Source organism: Cavia porcellus, unplaced genomic scaffold (assembly GCF_034190915.1).
Source record: "Cavia porcellus strain 051 isolate PalLab524CR breed Dunkin Hartley unplaced genomic scaffold, mCavPor4.1 scaffold_3, whole genome shotgun sequence".
Taxonomy (NCBI): Eukaryota; Metazoa; Chordata; class Mammalia; order Rodentia; family Caviidae; genus Cavia; species Cavia porcellus.
In genome coordinates, this window is record NW_026947486.1 from 79,789,836 (window position 1) to 79,814,281 (window position 24,446).

The following is a 24,446-nucleotide window of genomic DNA, read 5'->3' on the forward strand; positions in this document are numbered from 1 at the left end:
TAGTAAAACAGATAGTACATAATACCATTAGAATGATTCTGTTGTCTAGTTTCTCATGTTCCCACGTTATACGTATAAATAGATAAGTAAATCAAGAATTTTATAGAGTCATTCAAGTTTATAGTTGTAATAAGTTTTCTTCAGATGTAAAGAATCATGTGAAAACAGTACCAAATATAGAATCATTTTAGTACAGGTTCTAGTCTGAGATTTTTAAGAGTTCATTAGAATCTAGGGACACCTGGAGCCCTGTTTTGCTCTTGTTTTGTGTAAGTTTGCATGCTTATTCTATATGATGAAAGAGCTGCTCAGATTCAAGTATGATAAAAATTATAGTTCTTGCTTGTATGGTCACTTATTAAATAGTAATTACAATATTTTATTAAAAGGTTCCAAATTTTATTGTACTGCAGATTCAAATCTTGAATATAATTTATCAGATGAATATTGCAAGCATCACTTCTTGGTTGGTCTACTTCTGAGGGAAACATCCATTGCTCTTCAAGACAATTATGAAATCAGATATACAGCTATCTCTGTCATAAAGAATCTTTTGATAAAACATGCATTTGACACTAGATACCAGCACAAGGTAAGGATGTCCTCAGTATCACATCAGTAAATTTCTACTAAGATTTTTTCATTCCAAGATCAAACTTTACAGCAAGGAGCATAATATAAGCTTTAACACATATTTTTATGAATAAATTGTTTCTGTTCAAGTCATTAGGCTTTAAAAACTTTCGAGGTAACTCTTAAAGATAAATACTGGTTTCAAAAATCAATGATTTATTTTATGTGCTAAAGATTGAATCCAGGACCTTGCCCATAAATAAATATGTGCTCCACCACTGAGCTGTGTCTTCAGCCTATCAAACCATAAGAACAACGTAACTGCCTTAGTGGTTTCTTATATAAACTAATTATGATTTTTAAAAAATTGTATAGGGTCAAAGCCATACATAGTCTGTCAAATATATATATATATATATATATATATATATATATATATATCTTTAAATATACAGTATATCCCTAAATAAATATATTATTGTTTAAGTGGTTAGTAATAAAGTACATTAAATATATCATATATAAAATTTGTAATATAATGTCTTTTTACTTAAAAAATGTTGTGATGGTATATTATGATCAGTAGCTATAGATGTGCCTATAAACTTTACATACTTAGATACATAACACATTTTCTGTACCTTTAAAGTGTATATACAAATCTGTTCAGTTTTTTTGGTTTTTGCGATGCTAGTGATCAAGCCCAGGACTTCACACATGTTAGGCAAATATTCTAACACAGAGCTACACTGCCAGACCCATAATCTTATTGGCATTAAATCTTGCAGGCTTGAAAGTAGTACACTGCAAACTGTGTGAGTCTGGAACAACCTAGCTTACTTTGCTAGTATCCATTGCTTAAATGAACATCATATAGCTTCACAATTAGTAACTTATCCTTTTATATTTGAATATAAACAAAATTAAGGTGTAAGATATTATAGTAATTGTTCTGGAAAGTTGACTCAGAGATGGATTGTATCCTTTTTCTATAGCATTCCTATCTACCCTTTAGAAAACGCCTGCCAGTGAATGACATCCATTTGTCTTTTAGTTGCCAATATTTTTTTACTTAGCTACATTGCTACTTTTTCTCATGTGATTTTGTCCTGACATGGATCAACTTGTTAGGTTTAAAATATATTTACTGCTATAATAAGCAGTAATAGGTTTGTATTTTGTCACTCTGTGACTATAATAATACACTCCCACATGAGGTAGTTTGCTCTACTATGTGCCATTTTCTTTTTTTTGTGAATGTTGATGTTGATTTAACATAAGTTAAGTCATCCGGTCCAACCAAGTTGGTCAAGCCTCTAATGATGCCAGGTATTACTGGGTTCTAGTTAACTGTTACATAATGTTTAGTAGTGGGTAAAAGAATCTCAGCGTGGAGAAAAACATCTTTCATTGTTATTTTAAATTATTCACAGGAAAAGTCCAAAATGAATTTCCCTTTCTTAATCGGGAAAGTATATTTTCCCCCACTGGCGGTCTAGATGAAAGTAAATGAAAATGAGATTTCATCAGTGTCTAACACTGATGGAATTTAAATATTTTACATCAAAAATTTAGACACTTAAAATTTTAAATTATGAAAGCAATATGTATACACATGTATGTGTACACACACACACATACAAAGTTACTGTTACCTGTAAATAACTTCAACAGTATGCCTGTTTGAGTATTGGAGATTTTAGATTATGGGAAATCTTCAAATATATAAAGCTTCACAACCCATTCAGTGACATACAGAGCCCTTTCCTTATTGCTCAAGAGCTTCACACAGGCATTGCATGAATATAGGCTTCTTTTCAGAAGAACTTTGTTTGTTTCATGGGCCTGGTTAACCAAAAACTCAATTGGAGTTTTTGAGATGAAGATACACAAATGTTCTTTCTCTGTTTGTTGCAAAGAGTTCACCAGAAACCTAGGTAAGAGGTCATTTTTCAGATACGTTCAAATGAAACATGTTTCTCATTAGTGATGAGGTCAGAGTGAGGATTAGAAGGAAGCTTTAAGCTTGCATAATTTCTATCAAGTCCCCCAAATAAATAGTTGCTTTAGAATTATGGAAAGCATGTTTTGAGACTAGACTCCCCACCCCCACCCTTTCCAAACACATTGCCATCCTAAGCCTCTCTTTCTGGAGAGGAATTCTGGAAATGTTGATGTTATGTGTTACTTATAAACTGTGTGGAGAAATCTCTTGTTCTACTCATCATAAGATATCTTTTCTTCATCAGAACAGCCATGTCCAATGTCTAACATTTGTCTTAGGCCCTATAGTTCCTGTGGCCACTACGCATGATGTTAACACTTAAGAGAATTGCAATTTGTATTTCTAGTTGGGCCAGGAACAAACTTTCTAATTTTACTTTCTTTAAACAGCAATCTATGTAGATGGTAACAAATAAAAATCAAAATGCACCTCTCCTATTCCTTATGTCTATAACCAAATTCACCTCTCCAGAAACAACTACTGTTGAAAGTTCTCATGTGTACTTTTATGTGTACCCAACTCTGTTATTATGCATTATTCTTTTTATACTTAAGATTAAAGCTACTACATTTTTAAAAATAGTTGCATAGTATTTTATCATATATATTATACATTATTTTATTTATCTAATCAGTTTTCTTATTAATAGATTTTTAAGTTGCTGTCTTTTGGGCAGGCAAATTCTGTTTTTTTTGTGATAACTATATTTTCCTGATACTGTCCATCTTAGAGTTGTATTTCTTTGCATAGAGATTACTCACTATCAGAACTAAATTAAATTCTTACCTAGAAACCATAATAAATAATGGCAGCTAAAATTTATGGAGGATTTCCCATATGCTAGACACTATATTAAATACCTCACATGAATTGATAAAATTACTGTCATTCCCATTTTACCAAAGTGTATTTTTGGTTAAGTGGTTTGATTGAAATTAAATAGTTAGCAGTAGGAGAGCTGGTGTCCATTCATGTCTAATTTCAAAATCTATATTCTTAACCTCTAGCTATACTGTGTCTCAAATGGACATTTAATAAAATAGAGAACTACCCCCCAAAAGTGTAGTTGATGATGACAAATCTTGGAGCTAAAGGCATGAAGTAAAGTAATGAGAGCTATGTAGCCTCATTAAGAATGAACGAAGACAATTCATGGTAATACAAATATTTAAAGGGTTGCCATGTAAAAGTCAAAGTAGATTTTTTTTTTAGCTTCAAAAGGCAGAATTATACCTAGAGGTAGCACTGACAAGAATGTGTTTCAACTAAAGATCCTTTGTCAGATAACCTGAGAGAACTGGAGTTTTAAAGGAAGTATACAAATTAATCATTGTCAGAGATTAATGTAAATAGCATTCTCACCTAAGGCAAGATATGGTACTAAGTTCATGGTCCTCAAGGCTTTGAACATCAGCATCATGTGGGACAACCCAGATCTATTTCTTCTGGTGTAGACTACCACTGAGTGCCATGTTAGTAGTAAGTCTGTTAAGGGTTTTTGAAATTCCCAAAAGAATAGATAAATGGCCAATTAAATATGAAAAACAATGTTTGGACTTAAGGATAAATGCAGAATAGAACAGTGGGGTACTTACTGATAACCACCCATATTCTATAGGTTGATTATTTTGCCCTAGAGAGCTTATCTAAGTTTCTAGAGAGACTGGAAGTCCTGAAATAAGCGGGCAACTCTCATGCCATTACAGCCACAGTTTTCTCTGATTTGAATGCACAAATCTGGTGAAAGATGACCATAGCTGAAGAGAGCAAATACATTTGTAGAAGAGGCACCACATTAGTTAAGAGAATTAATGGCAGCTTTATTTATTTGTTTACAAATATATCGATCTCCTAAGTCTTATAATTGATTTATGGTGCCAAGACCACATTATTATAATTGGAGCTTTAATCAAAGCAAAAAGTATTTCTTGAATGAATATGGAAATGCACAGGCTTTCACTTTTCCATTTACTCATTCACTCAGCTAATGATGTTCTGACCATCTGCTGTGTGCTCAGGCACGCAGGATGAAGCAGTGAACAAGACAGACACAGTCCCTGATTCCATAAAACTTAAGGTTCATTACAGTTAAAGAACCAGACCGGTATTATGTGCTTTACAGATTGACAGCTACTAAAAACAACTTCATATTTCATATAGTTATCTTTGATGGATGTTTTGGTTCTATACTCTGTAGAAATTCAAATGCCCACAAATTTCTGGAGTAATTAGTTTTGAGATTCTAAGTATAGATACTCATGCTTTACTAATTTGTTGTGGAAAATGATCCACTTTTAGTCTTTTAAATTGACATGTGAAACTTTATTTATAAATATTATGTAGCAATTCAGCTTTTGGTAATTGTTTTTGCAGAACCAACAAGCCAAAATAGCACAATTGTATCTCCCATTTGTTGGACTACTTTTGGAAAATATACAGCGATTAGCAGGCCGAGATACTCTATATTCTTGTGCAGCCATGCCTAATTCTGTAAGTATTCATGCATTTCTGTTTGAATTTTAACCTGTTTTACTGAATATATTGGGAATTGGGCTTATATGTTGCATGGACTCAATCTTAAGTGTTCACTTTTTACTCTATTACTACATTTACACTTTTTCCTAGAGCAGTACTTCTCAAACTTTCATGGGCCTATGAATTGCCTGGAGAATTTGTTAAAAGACAGAATCTGATTCAGTGGTCCTTGGACAGGGCTGCCTCTGGTCCAGGAACCACACTTTAAATAAGGTTAAAAAAAAGCACCATGCCCCCTTGTACCCAGAGCTTTGTAAAATCTACTGCTGTTAATATGCCCAGATATATTTTTTCAAAATGAAAATGATCAAAAGATTCATTACATCCAGAACATTAGACAATGGGGATTAAACTATATTCCTTTGCTTCTCCCCTTCCTTGGTAGTCTATTTTCAGTGCTTGTTAGTGAGTCTCTTTTAGCTCATTACAATTGGTCTTTGCTTTCCTTTTCTTTTCGAATCTTTACACTAAATGGGAACTTTGGAAGTAATCAATTTCCCACTTTGTAAAACTAACTTTTGCCATTGTAATAATTAAAACATTCCTTACATAAGACCTGAAAGGGTTTCTACTCATCAACCTTAGTTTTTCCCTCTAGAAACATACAGAACACATCTGTTCTTACTTCCACAGGCACCCATTCTACATATGCCTTCTAAATTTTTTCCAGGCCAGATATCTCTGTCATTCCAAACATTTTACTTTCTTGGTCACTCTTCTGGATATTCTCCAGTGTCTCAATTTAAACATGTGGTGCTCAGTGGAACTATTAACTCCTTCCCCCTTCCATGTGTGTATGGCTGAAGATCACCTTTGCACTTTGAGTAGCTCTGTTGGGTGACAGGCTAAACTATGCCCTTCACAACCAGAAGCATTGTCTGTGAAATGCCCCAGCTGGTGTATTAAGTCGTGCCTAGACTCCTAAGAAATCCACCTTTAAGCTTGCCAAAATGGCTTGCTTGCCTGTACCACTCAATTGTATCAGTTAGCTGAATTTGGATGCTGTATCACCTATCAGGATGTCAGGCTGGTCTTTCTTGACATACTAGCTCAGTGCTGATGCTGATGCCACCTATATTTGACAGTGATACTCTACTAGCCTTTGTTTTGCAGCTCAAGTTTACCTATGGCTTCTGGTCACACTCCTACTTCTACCATTGCCCTTGGTTCCAAGGTAGAGAACTGTACCATGTTTAGATGATGCCAGTTGCAGCTATCTAGAATTCTGTCTCTGGCTTGGTTACAACAGAATGCTAGTAGCCAGTTTTTCAGAGTCACCTCAGTGCTAAGTAATGTACTTCATTTTAGACTTTCATAGCAAGTTTTAACATCAAGCTTGGTCTGAAATTCTTCTCATCCTAGTGTACAAATTGATTTAAGTGACATAGGTATCACATTCTGTTACAGGCATCAAGGGATGAGTTTCCATGTGGCTTCACCTCACCTACAAATAGAGGAAGTCTGAGCACTGACAAAGACACTGGTAATCAAGTCCTTTATGTCTTCAGAAATGTACACCTTACTTCTCTGCATTTTTGAAATATTTCATAATAAAATTATACATAGCATGATGATCACTAAAGCTTAATTAAAATCTGACACTTGCAGCCATATTTGTTTGCCTAATTTGTTTACATTTGTTCAAAACATAACTTTGTATACTGAGAAAATAGAAGATAATCAGAAAAAAAAAACTCTGGTTTCTCAACCTCTTATCTTTTATGAATTTTGGGCATACTTCCCTTTTTTGGATCCAAGTTTTTCTTTATAAAATTTTCTTGAATGATGTTTCATTTTATGATTTCTGAAGAATTGCTTGTGATTTTATACATAACAAAGTGTTTTAAGATAGAAAAGAAAAATTGCTTAACCTTTACTTGGTTTCTTATCATTTTTTATATAATCTGTAAATTTCACATTTTAAATGAGAGGATCTACTGTTTATATCTTTATTTAAAATAATTTCCGTGTGGGGGGGGTATTGGAGATAGAATACTCTGCCACCAGGCCACATTTCCAGCCTCTGTACTTATTTTTTTGTTGGTAATCCATTTGTAGTTTTATTAAATTTCCAACTTAATGAATAATTATTTAAATGCAAATAATTACCACTTTTCACAAAGCCACAAACATGAATATGTTTGATGAAACAAACATGAAAATGTTTTAGGGAACACAAAAAATATGTTTGACAGAGCATCAAAATATGACAACAGGGGCTGGAGATTTAGCTCAGCAGCATAAGCACCAGCCTTGCAAGCAGGCAGTGGTGAGTTCGATCCCTGGTACCAGAAAAAAAAAAAAGTATGACAACAGAGAAAAAGATGTTTAATTTTAAAAGGATTTTCACAAGGAAAATTTTAAAATGTTTCAATTTTTAAAATTACATTTTATGAATCCATATCATTTTCCCTTACAAATCAGTCCTAGTACTTATTTTTAAAGATGTTTTTGACAATTTCTCCTATCATTAATAAGGGCTTGGGGTTTTTTCCAGCTTATGGTTCTTTTCAAAATGGACATGGAATTAAGAGGGAAGATTCAAGAGGTTCCCTCATCCCAGAAGGAGCACCAGGATTTCCAGATCAAGGCAACGCTGTTGAAAATGTAAGAATCTAAGTAAGATAAAGCTAGTGATTTATTAGACTGTTACAATCTTTTTGTCTGTGTGTGTATGCCAGGAATTGAACTCAGAACCTTGTGCTTGACAGGCATTGTGCCACTGAACTCTTTTATCTCCAGCCCTATAATCTTACTTTTTTATATAACTATGTGTCTCTATTCTCATAGTCCACCCTGGATTGTAAAAACCATCTCATAATGCTTGGATATTTTAGCCATCTCTTCCTATCCTGGATGCTGGTACTTGAATGTCTTTGATTTTTAAAATACTACATTCATCCACCCAGACATCCATTTATTCATTGACACAGGGTCTCGCTGTGTCACTAAGGCTAGGTTTGAACTCCTGGGATCAAGAGATACTCCTGCCTCAGCCTTCCAAGAATCTGGGAGTACAGGTACACACTATCACACCTGGTTTACCTGGCTATTTTAAACTATTTACAGGAGACAAAGCATTCATTTATCTTCAAGCATGCTAACTATGAACATCTTCTGTTACTCTAGCACTCTAATGTGTTCTAGAAGGGAAAAGTTTTTTCTTCAATTTTTTGTTAGTGAACGTGATACACAGCAAATACATTTCTCATGGGGGAACTGACGCATATATATATACCATGTTCTGATCCTAGTTTTCCTATCTCTTCTCCTGCATCACAAGATTACCTTTACAGCCTTTGAAATAACCAAGTCTTCTATTAATTGATCCTTTTTTTCAGTCTCAACTTCATTAATTTCCATTCTAATCTTCATAATTTCTTTCAGATTTGAATTATTCTTGCCTTTCTAGGACTTTAGGACCTTGAAATGCATCATTAGGTTATTTCTTTGAGATCACTATTCTTAGAGGGGGAATGCTGGAGTTTAAAACATCTAATGTGCCTTCTCATTCAAACAGAGCACATCCTGGCAGGATTGATTCAGCATTTTACATCTTTGTAATAGAATAATGATATTAATTTAAGAGAAAACAATTAAGTCTCCAAATTGATGGTCTCAGAATTCTGGCATCATTTTAATTAAGAGTATGTATTTCAACTCTTCCATCAAATTGTTTCAAACCTAACATTAAAATTTGAGATCATATTTTATATCAGTAAAAGTTTTGCCACAATGTTATGTAAATATCATAAAATCATAAAATTTAAGAGTTAGAAGGGCCTATTAAAATTTAATCAACTTCAAATCTCAGTTTACAAATTGGGATTGTGACTTAGAAAACTACAGGGCTATGGTATATGGTAGGAATACACTTGAACACAGACTCTTTTAATTCCAGATTTTTTCTACTATACCATAGCACTCTAAGTGTACATGAAAATAACTGAGATTGCTTGATGAACAAGATGGCCAGTTCTCATTCTCATAGTGAGATTCAGTAGGCATGGAACCTGCTACCACTTAATAGGTGATAGTGATGCTTCTGGATAGCAAACACCCTATGAGAACCACTGGGCCATATTTGTTTGAACATTTGTGTAGTTTATTCACAAAGCTCCATATTTAATGCTATTTAAAGTTTTTCTGGTATTTTAGCAAAACATCATTAAATAACAGGAACATCACTACTTTGTAGAGGCTCTACTTTTGAATATTGGATTCTCCTTAATGTGCTAATTTAAACTAATATTTTAGATAATTTCACCAAAGATTAAACATTGTGTTTTATTAAACTAGGCATTTAAAAAGTTTGAAATGTTTATTTATATATCTTAAAGTCTTCTATGCAATTTATTTCCTGTAATAGTTATAACTAAAATTCTGCAACAAAACCACAAAGCATATGGGGATGAAACACAATATTCAGGACTATCTTTATGAAAACCCCAACATAATTTTCAGTGGTATTGCTAGGTACTATATCAATAAAGACTCAGTGCATTTACATGCCAGGTGTGGTATAAAATTTACGTTTATGTTAAGTATTTTCCCAAATATGATTAATGATAGTTGCTAAATTTAAGGCTGTATTAAACTGGAGTATTGTTTCATAAATGTACTGTCTTTATACCACAGACCCAACAGATTTCTTCTACAAGGAGTAGTGTATCCCAGTATAACCGGTTGGATCAGTATGAAATCAGAAGCCTCTTGATGTGCTACCTATATATAGTAAAAATGATTTCTGAAGGTGAGTTACCAGTGTATTCAGCACGAACTCCTCTACCAATCCACCCTTACAGGTTCAGACCATCGTCTGTAAGTAGAGCATATAATTAGAAATATCTTTGAATATTTTGATCTTAAATACACCTTAATATGAACCTTAAAATAAGTTTGTGTTAATCACAGTGGTTTGATTACATGAATTTTAAATTTTTAAAATTTGCTAAATTATACAATAGTTTTTGAATAAACATTTTATGCAGTGTATAATTCATTAAATAACCAATATGAGAAGAAAACAATAATCACAGTTCATATTTAACACTTTAGCTTTTATTTGGCCCAGGATTTAGAAAATCAGAAAGAAAGCTCTCCAAGTATAGGGAATGCTGTTGTCATCTCCTGTAGCATCAATGTATGGCAGATTGGTGTCAGGTTATCAGGCTGCTTTGTCCTTGATGCAGACTGTCTTACTTACTAATATTACCAGTTTCTCTTTACACTATACGATGGGATGTAACAAGGATTTTCATAAACTGCATAACCTCTGGAAGAAAAATCACATTGTCTTATTCTCAAATGCCACATTAATTTACAAAATTCCCTTCCTTTCTTCAAAAAAAAAAGTATGCATGAATGAGAACATAAAAGTCACCTGGGTTAAGCATTACACATAAAACATATATGTATTGAAGTATCACATGGTGCCACATAAATATGTACTTCCAAAATAAAATTCACAGTAGTGCTAAAGCAGTAGAACGTTTGCTTAGCTTGCTCAGAGCCTTTGCTACTATCCCTGGCATTGCAAAAATAAAGATATATCAAAGTAAAAATAAAAAAGGCACCTGGTACTGAATGTTATAGTCACTATCTTTTACAAATTTTGTACTTTGGTATTTATTTTTTAACTGGTGCTAGAAGTCAAACCCAAAGTCTTGTGCATGTATGTACTCCTGTACACACAAGTACACTAACACTGAACTAAATTCCCATGCTATTTTTACTTTTAGCAAATATACCTGCTTTAAGTATCTTTGTAATAATGCAGTTCACAAAGATATAAAGTAAGTTGACAGCCAAAAAGCTAAAAGGCACTGAAATAAATCATTAGATATAAATAATAAATTCTAAAGTACAATATGGTACAAATCTGAAAAAAAACTAAAACAAAAATCCTCCTGGAATCTTTAAGCTGCAGGAATGTAAAATTGAGTAAAAGTCAAAGATAATTACATTGAGGTTATCTGGTGAGTCTTCATGCTTTGGAAAAGATATAAGGGAGATAATTTTTCACGCTGGTAGTGCTTCATTCCAGGAAATTATGGGTCAAATAACTACTACAAGTCAAAACTTAACTGTTTCTGTCTTCTCACAAGGCTAAAAGTGGGAAAATATGGAAATTGACTACTGAGGTTTATGGGGCTCATTTGTAGAGTCATGAAATGTTCTAAAACATTTTACAATCGCTAATGGTTTCACAATGCTGTGAATATAAGCTATTGTATTGTCAACTCTTTAAATGGATAATTTTGGCATGCAAATTCCCTCAATAAATTTTTTAATAAGACACCTATCCAGGCATGGTGGCACACGACTGAAATCCCAGTATGCGGGAGGCTGAATCAGGAAGGTCTTTTGGAGTTTGAGGCCAGCCTGTGCTACATAGTGAGTTCAAGGTTACCCTGAAAGAACTATGTAGCAAGACCATGTCTCAAAATAATTAAAATAAAGATACCCAAACAATACATGAAAAATATAAAAAATAAAAATGGTTAGAAACAACTGGGGCTGGTGATATGTGCTTGTATGCCAAGCTACTTGGGAGCCTAAGGCAGGAGGATTGCGAATTTGAGCCTCCTCAGGCAATATGAGATTCCCCCATCTGTTAAAAAAAAGGGGAGGGGGGACACACCATAATTTAAATAAAGAGAAGGAAAATAGAGAAGGAAGGAGACTAGAGATGAGTACTTGATTAGTTCTCAGCTCTTGTACTCCTGTAAACACACACAAACACACACACTCTAAAACACACACACACACACACACACACACACACACACACACACAGTCACTCACTTACTCACTCACTCGTTCACTCTCACACATACACCACATGCTGAGCTAACCAGAAATAAGTCTCTGGCTGCTTCTTTAATGCCATGGGTAAAACCATGACTTTCGTTTCTTGTGAACTTTATAGTTCCTCTTCTTGTATGTTTACCTCATTTTCTCTCTCTGCCAAATACTTGGTCTTTGTGAATTATGTTTTTCTTCTTCTTTTTTGACTTTGAAAAGTACATTTTCCATAACCAGTATATAGTCCGTATTACATCTCCTCTTTCTTTTTTGTATGTATAAAGTCACATTATGTATCTGTAAAGTCATATCCATTTTATTCTGAAAAAGATCTGCTTCTAGATCATTTTCAGTGGGTGCATTCTAGTTACTTTTTAATATCCAGTCAATATTCTACTTTAGTCTATGTCCATTTAAATGTCAAGTTCTCACAAGTCCACATCCTTCAAAGTTCTCTTTGCTTTTTTACTGGGTCATAAACAGTAGCAACTTTAACCTCAAGAAAAAGATGGTCTACCTGTACACTTTCATATGGAAGTAGAGAAATTCTGAAGAACGTACATCGTTCTCTTCGTAGGTCTATTTTATTAACTGAAATAATTCACTATTTCAAAGTCTTGGAGTCATTTGCCAAACACGTTTCATGTCTTATTGCCTTGCTGAAAAAGAGATGAAAGTCAGGAGGAATTATCACTTAATAGTCACACAGTCTAAAATAACAGGAAAACTGACCTCTTGAAAAATAAAGCCATTTTCCAAGCAGGTATGACAAAGAGAAGCTATTTTTTCTGTGACTTGGAATAAGCTTTTCTTTTTGGTGCAGGCTTCTTATGGACACCGAGAGAATCCTTTTGAGGTTTAGTCACACCACTATCACGGGCACATGTAGATTCATTATTCTGCAAGGCAACTTGTGCATTTGGAGGTCTCTCCATATTACCACCTCTCCTAGAACTCTCACTGTTGGTGGGAGAAGTAACAAGTGTTGATCTTTCTTTCTCACTAGATTTTGGGGTAGAGTCTGAAGGCAGTACACTCAAACAGACCATTTCATTTTTGTTTCTAGGAAAGGGACTCAGGTGTCTATTATTATCAGGCATATTTTCCTCTGAAGTTTCAGACATTGACTGAGTGGGTGTGATGTCTTTTTCAGGAATACCGAACAGGCTCAAAAATAATTTGGTTTGTTCACACATTTGTGTGGAGGGAGTTTGTGAAGCATTTGTTTCATGTTTCCTTTTTTGTGGGCCATTTTTGTTTCCAGGAAAGTCTGTGACACAAGAAAGTTCAAACTTCTTTTGAGTATCAACTGAAGGTATTATAGGAAAACCTACAAATGACTTCTGGCAGGTATTACCTTCTGTGGGAGGCTTGACATCCTTAGAGCGAGTTTTCACAAAAGAGGTCTCAGGCACTTCAGTGACATTGCTCCTGGATGAAACTGGAGTCTTCAGACTTTGTCCCAGTTCCATCTTAGATCTAGATTTCACCTGTTCAGTATTTTTTCCTTTTACTGGTTTGATGGCCCGGTGCACTTGAGTCATTTGTGTGGGGTCCCTGACGTCAAAAACAGATTTAGTCTTTCGATTACAAGGAATGTAATCATCATCATCACTATCAGAATTGTAAACACAAAACTGTTGCTGGCCCGATTTTATTTTTGTAGAAAACTTTTGTATTTCTCCTCGTAGTTTACTAATTTCTGCACTGAGTCCAGAAATAAACTTTAAATTTAATTGTTGCATATTATACATTTCTTTCTGCAACACATTCTTGTATGTCTCATTGATTACGCAGCGGTCGCATGTTTTTGCGCTTAACTGGTTTCGCAAGTCACTAATGGTGCTATTGAGGGTTTCATACTGCGTAGTCAGCTCATTAATTTTGGTTGTGGAGTCTGTCTCCCTTTTATCTGCCAACCTCTCTTCCCTCATACACATCATTTTTGTCTGTAAACGCCGTAACTCTTTATTATGGACCTCTTTTAGTTTTAGCCATGACTTTTTAAATTTATCAGATGCCACATCACATTCGTTTTGCTGCAATTGGTCTCCTTCTGGAGATGTTGTATCATTTTTCCTGCCTCTTTCACCCGAATTGCCTGCCTGCATCATATTTCCCCGATTTGGAAACAGCTGCGACAAGGCCCAGTGGGGGCTGCCACTAACAGCGAAGGAACGGCAAGCTAGAGCTGGCCTCTGAGGGCCGCAGGGGCGCTCCTCCCTTTCCACCCTGTTTACAGACCTTCTCGAAGGCTGCTTGGGTCACTGGGTCTGTAGAGCACGCGTTCAGGGAAGAACACAAAGTTCCGGTCTCTTGGGAAGGCGGCAACAGGTTTCTGTTGAGAAAAACCAGGGAGACAAAAGACTCCGCGACCGAAAATGGCGCTCATGGCAGGCTGCCGCTAACAAGAGGCGGGACCCCAGTGAATTATGGGAGACTTTCGGCAGGAAGACACCAAAATGTCTGAGGGGAGGTAACCACTCTCTTAAATTTTGAAGCAAATCAAATTTGATTCAATATTAACATTTTTATACTTAGTGATCAATATTTTATAAACATTGAAGACTATCAATATTCACAGTCTTATAAAATAATTCAAAGTGACTAAATCAAAACCTCCCCTATTCCATCATCCCCCCATAAAACCAACATTGTCTTGTCCTCCAATTTTATTTTCAAAAGGGTGTTAACCTGGTTGCCGCTTACGTCTTTTGCTTATTTTTTGTGATAGCTAAAATATTTTTAAATTTAGAGAAGTGTCTGCTGGTGCCATGAACTATATCCGAGTAGGATTAAAAAAAAAAAAAAAAAAAAAAAAAGGAATGTGAGGCAAGCGTGGTTGCACATGCGTGTAATCCCAGTACTCCGGAGGCTGAAGCAAGAGCATTACTGTGAGTTGCAGGCCAATCTGAGCTACCTAATGAGCTAGAGATCTCAGTGAATGGGATTGAAGGAATTTTTCCACCCAAAATAGTAGTTCTGTAACTAGATTAAAAAGCATAGGATATCAGAGTTTATTATCCAAATGTAAAGAAGAGAAAGATGGAAATTATATCAGTCTTTTTCTCTGGCATTTAAAGTTCTTAAACTTTTTGGTTCGCAGAGACCTTATAGTTCAGAAAAAGGCACTTGACCTAAAAAAAATACACATATACCACCAACTTGCATGAAAGTTTAGAGAGTTTATTAAAAATCCCAGGTCTAAAGTAAAAACCACAACTTACTTGCCTGTCTTCTGGGATGACATGTATGAAGATTTGGATAAACCATCTAAAAGAACATTTACAGAGTCAGTAAGAGGTGTAAGTGGTGAATTAATACATATTAAATGATGTATTTGCAATTAATTTTAAAAATAGAGTGTTGTGTGTTGGGCAGTGGAAACGGAGAGAAGGCTATAGATTAAACACGATGTGTTGTGAGTCGATGATTGTTAAAACTAGGTTATTGGTACTGAAAGTTTTACTGGGCTACTCTCATTAGTTCAGGACCTAACACTTTATTTATTCCATTTTCAGATACTCTCTTAACTTACTGGAATAAAGTATCTCCTCAGGAGCTCATAAACATTCTTATACTTCTGGAGTAAGTTAAATTATTTTCATAAACCTTCTTCTTTTTTTGAGGGAGTTTATTACCATTTGTGTGTTTTCAACAGCCAAATTGTGAAAAATGTAGAAAATGTTCAGTTATGTTTATAACATAGAGGCTAGCATTTCTTATCCAACAATAGAAGGAAAAGATGGAGGGTTGAATGCTTGCAATATTACAGAAAACTTTAGTTAATAACATACCATCTTTATGGCCTAGTGGGAATCTTTCTGTAATCTGGAAAATATGGAAGTGGTACCAGCTATTCTACATCATTCATTTGGAGCAGATGCTAGATTAATTATAATGGAATCTATAATTTGTACTCTTGTGTAGAGCTGAATAACTGTACTTATTTCAGAAGTGTGTGTGTGTGTGTGTCTGCATTTCAAGACACTGGGAGAAAAACCTCATCTGGAGATGGAAAGTTGTCCTTTACTGTATGCTGAACTACTTTTACATGATTATTGAAACCTAAAAAAAAATAGACATAAAATTAAATGAAAAATTTTATATAAATAGTAAACACGATTTATAAGTGTTGTTGCTAAACAGAGGATAATCAGCGCATAACCATTTGGTTAAAGTCTTTGAATACTGCAGAAAATATCATCAGACAAAACAGCAGTTAAGATTTTTTAAATTAATATAATTATACTGAAATATTTACTAGTGAAAATAGCTGATATTGTTGATTTGTTTTAAAAAAGACAGAAGGTACCAAGGGTGGAGGCAGAACAAAGGTCAGTTCAGAGTGGAGATTACACATGTCCATGATACTCAAGCTAGAGGGTGATAAGTATGTGGGCGTTTTGTATGATATCTGTCCTATTTTCATGAGTTTTAGAATTTTTCAGTAATGGAAAGTGTTATAATGACACATAACACATAGCATTCCTACTTCCTTCCTTGTTGCAGTATCAGGGAATGGACCCAGAACCTTCACATAGAACTACATCTCCAGCCTTTTTGTTTTGCTTTGTTTTAATGTTTGGGATAAGGTCTTACTAAGTTGCTGAGTTGCCCAGGCTGGACTCAAATTTCTGACTCTCCTGCCTCAGCCACCTAGAATGTTTGAATTACAATCTTGTTACCACCATGAAAGCCCTCCCCCCACCCTTTTTGTCTTTTTGAGACAGGGTCTCTCTATGCAGTTCAGGCTGGCCTTGAGCCTACTTTATAGCCTAGGCTGGTCTCGAACTCTCAATGATACTCCTGCCTCAGCTTCTCAAATGCTGGGATTACAGGCATGAGCCACCACGCCTGGATGAAAGGCCCCTTTTTGAGGCTTAAAAATTTTTTTTATATAAATGACTATGCTAGAAGTATTGATTATGATTTGTTGCAGAGCGCAGTGGTTCATTTACATTGACAGGTCATTTTAACCTTAAAATTACATATAAAAACATGCAGTTTTTGGTGCTGATATAATTGTAGCAAATAAATGTGGGAAGATATAGCAAGTCTGTAGGTAGTTACTTGTGTATTTATTTCTGTAATATCATGTTATTGTAATATGATGCAAGGAAGCTGTTCTTTGTAACTCATGGTTTTCCAATTACTTGTTAAATTACAGTGAATGTTAATATATTTCTAACATGCTGCTGTTTTTCCTTCTAGAGTATGTTTGTTTCATTTTAGATATATGGGAAAACGAAACATAGCAAGGTAATTCCTATAGCACTGAAATCTCCATTTTTCCTTGTCTTCCAATAGAGGGCAGTCTCACTAATACTTTGTAAACCAGGATTATTAATTTTAGATTAACATTAAAGACACTTAATGACTTAGTTAACGTATCCCTAAAGTTGTATCATTAATGTAACATTCATGACTTAGTTAACGTATCCCTAAAGTTGTATCATCATATTAGACTTTATTCTTATGTGAACTGATGTTTTAAACTTTTAAAAGGATGTAATGACTAGAGTGATACGGAGGTTGTACTCTTGTGAGATCTATGCTTAGAACAGGTAGACGCTTTTCATTCCTGAAGGGCTTGAGAACGGTTAGATTCAGGGGAAGGTAGAAAAAAGTTAAAGTGAGGACATACGTATGGATGTGTCAGTGTTGCCTACAGTCTGTTCATATCACCTCTATTACTAGATACGTAGAAATTTCCAACAGCAATTGGGACATACATTATATAATATTCATTCTTTTGGGCTCTTGAATCCTAGCAAAATCAACACGTAAGAAAATGCTTGTGGGACCCTAAAGCAAAGAATGTTATTTATTTCACTAATAAGCTGTTTGGGGGGATAGATTTATTCATTAAAGGAATACAAATACAGTTGTATAAATTAAATTCCATAGCACTTCTAAAAATTTAAGAGGATTTTAGATAGGGTTTATTACTGCATCTTTGGAACATCCTAATAATGGATAATTCAAGTAATGATGCTTTCAGTTGCCATCTTGTTTCTTCATAACTCGGAGCTGGTATGATTGTTATTAGCATTATTAGCCTCTAGGACCCTGCCACTTTCTCACCATATTTATTAGAGGACAGATAATCCTTTTCTTTCTTAGTTCATGTAAGAGCCAGTTGTATTTTTCTCTTTTTGGTATTGGAGATCAAACTCAGGGGCACTGTAGCATTGCACTACATCCCTAGGGCTTTTTAAGTTTTTCTTTTGAGGAAAGCTCACATAGAATTCAAGCTTCTTATCTTCTTATTTTGGTCTCCCCAGTGCTGATATTACAGGTGTATGCCACTGTGCCCCACGAAAAAACTGAATCTTATTAGAGTGTTATTTGCTAAACCTCAATATTATTAAGAAGAAGGAGTAATTGGGAAGCTCTTTCTAAATTCGTTAAATATATTCTCATAAGTTATTTCAAAAATTCATTAAAATTGTGTATAATTTCCAGTAATACTCCATTTAATCCAAGTAATAATAGATAGAATATTAAGCATAATGCTTTGTTTATATTGAAACCTATTTTCATTTAAAAGAATCTAATGCTGATATATATATTATTAGAGCACCCCAGTTTCTGATTTTAAGTTTTCTTTTAGAGTGCATGATGCCTGGTTGTCAAAACACTTCGGAATAGACCGAAAATCACAAACTATGCCAGCTCTTCGAAACAGATCAGGAGTAATGCAAGCCCGACTTCAGCATCTTAGTAGCCTAGAAAGTTCATTTACACTTAATTACAGTAAGTTAAAATACGTGTATGGTACCCATATAAGACAGCTATGTAATACGATTTAATCAGAAGCCCTGGTTTAAATCACCAGTAGGATTGGAAATAAATTTCCATGTATAAATATATTTGCATACCTGTGTTATGCATTTAAATATAATCATTTCATAATACATGACTGTATAGTGAAAAAATGTGCATGGATTTTTCACCAACTTGGAGTAACAAGTTTAAAATTTTTCTTAGTATTAAAGATACTAAATTTTCCCATGTAATTCCTTTTCTCATATTTTTATATTGACATTGCTTCATTTGTACTGTTAAACTTCAATGCTGATATTGACATCTTCATAAAGTAGTATTTTATAGTATGTGTTTAGAGTTATCATTATTTATTTAATGATTAGTAAATAGCAATACTGAATTGTCTGCAAAAATCGATGAATTGTAAATACTATTTGGAAAAAGCACATTTCAAACAGATTGAGGTATTGACAAAGCAAATAGGACCGAGAAATCTTTCCTAGCTGGGGAAGCTGGAAAGTTATACAAATGGAAGATGTCATCTGAAAAGCAAGTATTAATAAAACCTTAGAATAAGAAAACTTGTTTCCATTTAGACCTCAGGAGGCTACAAAAAGGTAGCCAGCCAAACTACCTTGATGGTGAAGCCTAGTAATAAAAAAACATGTCTCGAGGAAAGAGACCGAGTTGATATACTTAAGACATTTTAAAAATCATAAATTTTAAAGGCTTCAGTTTCTTTTAAAGTATATGGAACCTACTTTCTTCAGTTGGCCCAGATGCCTCTGCTTTAGAATCAAGCCTCAGGCCATCAACATAACTGAAAATGGCATGTCCTATGTAGGGCACCACTGTAAGGATATAGCTGAATTTCTGTGTCTCACCTTTGCACATGAAATTAATAGTACAGCCTGTAATGCCTCCTGCATTAGTTCTTGGTTCATCCTAGTTCATCAGTGAAATCGTGTCTTTAAAGAAATGGATACTTATTTAGGTACTTATTTAGAGCTGTTGGTAAAGTTAGTGGAAGCAGTTATCCCAGACCATATTTGATTGAGGGATAAATACAGTGAAACTCCCAAGGTCTGCTGGTATTGCAGGCCCCTTTCTTCTTCCTCATCAGTCTGAGCCTTTGGGAGAAAATTCAGTCAACATCATTATATGACTCTCTGTATGATACAAAGTCTAATCTGCTTTCTTTTTTAATTTTAGGTTCTGCAACAACTGAAGCAGACATTTTCCATCAGGCGCTTCTTGAGGGCAATACTGCTACGGAAGTTTCTCTAACAGTACTAGATACTATATCATTTTTTACCCAGTGCTTCAAGGTAAAGATGGAAGACTTGGAATCCAATTGTATTACTGTAAAGCAAACACTGTATATAACCTTACTAGTTAGAAGGAGGACAGGGTAGTGAAAAACAGATGATGTGAACAGTGAATACACAAGCAAGACCTAGGTTGGCTACTGTGTCACCTCAAGGATTCATGGAGACTCAGTTGTGCTGTCCTTAAAACTAACAGACTGCACTCATTTGTCCTTAAGATCCCTTCTGCCTCTTAAATTCTGTTGTTTTTATTTTGTGTTTAGAAACCAGGTTTCTTTGATACTTGCATTAGAACACCTAGTAGTTTTTAGTTGAAGTTAAGAGCAGATTAGTTTGCCCAGATCCCCACTGTGATGAGATAGCATGTCATGTTAGGTGATGTCAAGGCAAGCTGGCTGGCTTCCCTACTCAGGACTTTGGAGTTTTTCTCAGATGTTTGCCTCTCAGTCCAAATCATTATTGCTATGGTTTTGAAAAGGAAATAAAAGCTGCTGTCTTGCAAGCTAGTTGAATGGTTGAAATGGAATAGTAGATGTTGAGGGGAGTGGAATAGGTGAGGATGAATCAGTGGAGCATAGAGAATTTTTTTGGCAATTAAACTATTTTTTGTGATTTTTCTTAATGGCATTGTATGTCAAAACCCACAGAACTGTATGATACAAATAATGAATCTTAATCTAAACTATGGACTTAAGTTGTTAGTAATGTTTCAGTATTGGTTTATCAGTTGTACACAAATGTACAACAATGCAGAATGTTTTTTAAACCATACTAAAAATGGCAAACAACTGGTAAATATTTATTTTCTGCAGAGTAAATAGTTAATACCTTTACTTTAAAAAAATTGTAAAGATAAAGTATCATAACATGGTCAAACACAGATTATTCACAAAAAAGGACAAGTAAAAATAATAGAAATATACTTTAAAGCTCTAATATGCTGTCATTTGGCATCTATGAAATTGGTGGAGATTTTTAAAAACTATGACTAAAAATGTTAAGAAACATCTCTTCCCAGTATACTTTGGACTTGATTTTTTTAGTTATTTGTTTTGTTTGTTGAGCTGAAGTCTCACCATGGAGCCCAGCCTGGCCTTGAAACTCATGGTCCTCCTGAGTGCTCGGATTGCTGGCGTGTACACCATACCTGGCTGAATTTGAGTACTGAGGCATGAAAGAAAATTCAGGGTCATATGCCAATGCTTTCAAGCTTTAAACTAGAATTTCAAGTATGGGAAATTACTCTAGTTAGGATCATCAAGGATCTGGAATGCTGATTATGACAATATATACTCTGCTATATCAGAAAAGTTGGAAACTATTTAAATGGTTAAAATGGTAAACCATTAGAGAAATAAATAATCATATCTTGGTGCATTGGATAAATGTGCTGCATTAATATGCTATACAAGTGTGGTTTTCAGATTTGAGAATGCATCAGAATCACCTGAATCCCCATCTTCACAAATTCTAAAGCTGGGAGCTAAGAATTTAAGTATCATGAGAGTCCTTTATTCTAAGCACTATTCATGCTTGGAAGTAGCCTAAGGAAAGTGCCAGCAAAATCAACACTATTCATGTGTTCTGTTAGTGCCACCAGTAGATCTGTCACAACTTTGCCTCTTCTTTTGATTTGATTTTTTTTTTGGTGGGGGCTGATTGTTGGTTTCAGCCACAATATAACCTCCTGATTAGTTTATTGATGGATAGGAGGACAAGGTTGAAGAAGTCAACCAATGCTGTTTTAAAAATAAGGTTCACAAAGTAATAAGTATTTCTGTACAATTTTTTATTGCATGTCTCCTTGCAGGAGGCATTTAACCAATTTATATAGTTTGTTCAATTGTGATACTTGTTAACATCTTTACTCATACCGGGGTAATTTGTCATTAGTGGCTAAACATGTCTTATATTAAACATACTTCAAAAAGTAAACTAGTCAACTCTTTTAAAAAATAATTAATATTTTCCCTAATTCTTACATTATTCATTCTCTCTGAAGAAGATAATGCAAAGCTGGTTTAATTTACTGATTTCTTACATAAGAAGCAATATGATGTCGGTTAAAATCTGTGTGTTGCATTGGAAAAATTTATTGTTTCACCTCTTTAAAATAATAGAATTAAATATTCCAGATTTGATTTTATGTAATATTTTGAGATTTACAAGTTGAAAGACGATACAAATATTTCAAGATTAAAATGAGATCCTTTTCTCTTTCTGAAACTTCTAAACAGTAATTTCATAAGCAAGCATTGATAGTTCTGTCATTCATGGTATGACATAAACTGTTTCCACAAACTGTTTTTTTCATGTTTTATAGAGCCAACTTTTAAATAATGATGGCCACAACCCATTAATGAAAAAAGTATTTGACATTCATCTTGCTTTTCTTAAAAATGGACAGTCTGAAGTGTCACTGAAACATGTATTTGCCTCACTGAGAGCTTTCATCAGTAAGGTAAGGACAGAAACTTTGGAATTTCTAGTGGTGTTTTTTGTGACATAAAGGAAAGTGGAAAGAGGATCAATGTGATGATATATACAAATGTCAGCTAATTAAATACTGCCTTTGTAAATATATGATAACAAAATACCCACAGATATCTTGACCAAGAATTCCCTAAAATCAGAACTGCTTTTTATTTCACGTTGCTGTCGTTTCTCTTTTGCAGTAGCCTCCTTTGAACAGTGTCATTTCCTTTTATTTTTCTCTTCCTCCCTTCCTCCATTTCTCCCTTCCTCTCTTCCTTTTTCCTTCTTCCTTTCTCCCCTCCTTTTCCCTCCCCTTGCTCTTTCATCTCAAGTGTTAACATCAAATTACCAATTTTACCAGTTTTTGTTTTGATATTCATCTTGCTTTTCTTAAAAATGGACAGTCTGAAGTGTCACTGAAATACATGTATGATGGAGGAAGCCTGTATTCCCAGCACTCTGGGAGGCTGAGGCAGAGGATCACAAATCTAAGCACAGCCTAAGCAACTTAGGCCCTGTCTCAAAATTTAAAAAAGTTTAAAGGACTAGAGGATACAATGCCCCTGGGTTCAGTCCCAAGTTTAAAAAAAAGAAGAAATATCTACAGAAAATCAGTGGTGGATAGGAGAAAAATGATAAATGCAGTAATTTAACAAAACTTTCTCGGTGGCATTTAGTATAGATTCAGCAAGAAATATCACCAAAAATGTAAATGGAGACCAGATCATTGTGTGCTTGTCTTAAGAGCTGAATGACATCTTTTAGACATCAGGTAGCCATGGAAAGATTTTAAACAGAGGAATAACACAATGAGATTTATACTAAGAGAAAGTTGGTATGGCCGGAAAAAAAAGCCTCTGAAAGTCCTGTGGAAGAGAGATTGGTGGCAGTACAAAGGCAGTAAAACGATTGGTCGCTGTAGGCTAGAGAAGAGATAAGGCAGAGGCAGAGGATCTGCAGAACCAAAGGCAAAGGGAAAGCATGCTAAAGAGAGAAAATTTACAGGATTTAGTGATCAGTTCACTTGTAATATGGTAGGGTGTTCCCTAATGTGACATTTAGGGAAAAATAATCTTTTGGGTAAAAGATCTGTTTTGTGACACATTGACTTTAAGGTGCCTGTGGGACATTTAGATACACAGTATAGATTTCTGTTCTGGAAAGGGATATGAATGGGAAAGCTAGACTTGAAGTCATCCTGCACTCATCCATTCTGCATTTATTGAATGCCTTCTTCTATCAAGTGCTCTGGTAGATACTGAAGGTACAATGATGGAAATACAAAAGAAGCCTATTCTCTGTTTTCAGGAAGCTTTCAGTTCATGAAAAGAGATATAAATAAATAAGTAAATAAAATAGTAATTGTAATAAGCTTCAGGAAAAAAACAAGGTACTAGATGGAGTCTAGATCTACCTCAACTTAATATGGGATTACAGTGAAAAATAACTTTCATACAACTGAACCTCTTGAACATCAGAACTGAACAACACAGTACACTGTAAGTTTCTGCTCTTTCCCCATGTGATCCTGTTTCTAACAAGGAGGTGTGGCTCGCCACCACTACCGAGCATCATTAGAGACTTTTGCATCTCATATTGCTAGCTTAGGAAAAGTTCGAAACATAAAATATGAAGTACAGTGTCTAATGAACATGTAGTACTTTTGTACCATTGTAAAATCAGATCTTAAATTGAACCATCGTAATTTTGGAACCATCTTATAATAATAATCTTTAAGTCAGTTCATTGTTTTTAAAATGAGATTTGAAATATGAAAAGGACCCAGCCATATGAAAGGTTCAAGGAAGGGCATTTTAGGGGAAAGGACCTGTACATGAAAAGGCCCTGAGTCTGAAAAAAGTTTGGAGTATTCTGAAAGCTAGAAGACCAATATAGCTGGAGCATAGTGAACTAGGGGAAGCAACTGCATATAGGGAGTGGTTGCGTTCATC

At 34.7% G+C, this 24,446-nt stretch overlaps 1 protein-coding gene across 4 annotated transcripts in view; it reads left to right on the forward strand.

The window, feature by feature from the left end:
• Dock11 (dedicator of cytokinesis 11) overlaps positions 1-24,446 on the forward strand; it is a 169,199-nt gene that overhangs the window by 98,028 nt on the left and 46,725 nt on the right. For all 4 annotated transcript variants that reach the window (XM_063246315.1, XM_063246314.1, XM_013150173.3 and 1 more), the window contains 10 exons: positions 414-592; positions 4,952-5,068; positions 6,521-6,596; positions 7,611-7,720; positions 9,752-9,866; positions 15,442-15,508; positions 17,135-17,182; positions 18,537-18,679; positions 19,904-20,019; positions 22,343-22,480. In XM_063246315.1, coding sequence (XP_063102385.1) covers positions 414-592; positions 4,952-5,068; positions 6,521-6,596; positions 7,611-7,720; positions 9,752-9,866; positions 15,442-15,508; positions 17,135-17,182; positions 18,537-18,679; positions 19,904-20,019; positions 22,343-22,480 — 1,109 coding nt within the window. The remainder of the gene's footprint in view (positions 1-413; positions 593-4,951; positions 5,069-6,520; positions 6,597-7,610; positions 7,721-9,751; positions 9,867-15,441; positions 15,509-17,134; positions 17,183-18,536; positions 18,680-19,903; positions 20,020-22,342; positions 22,481-24,446) is intronic.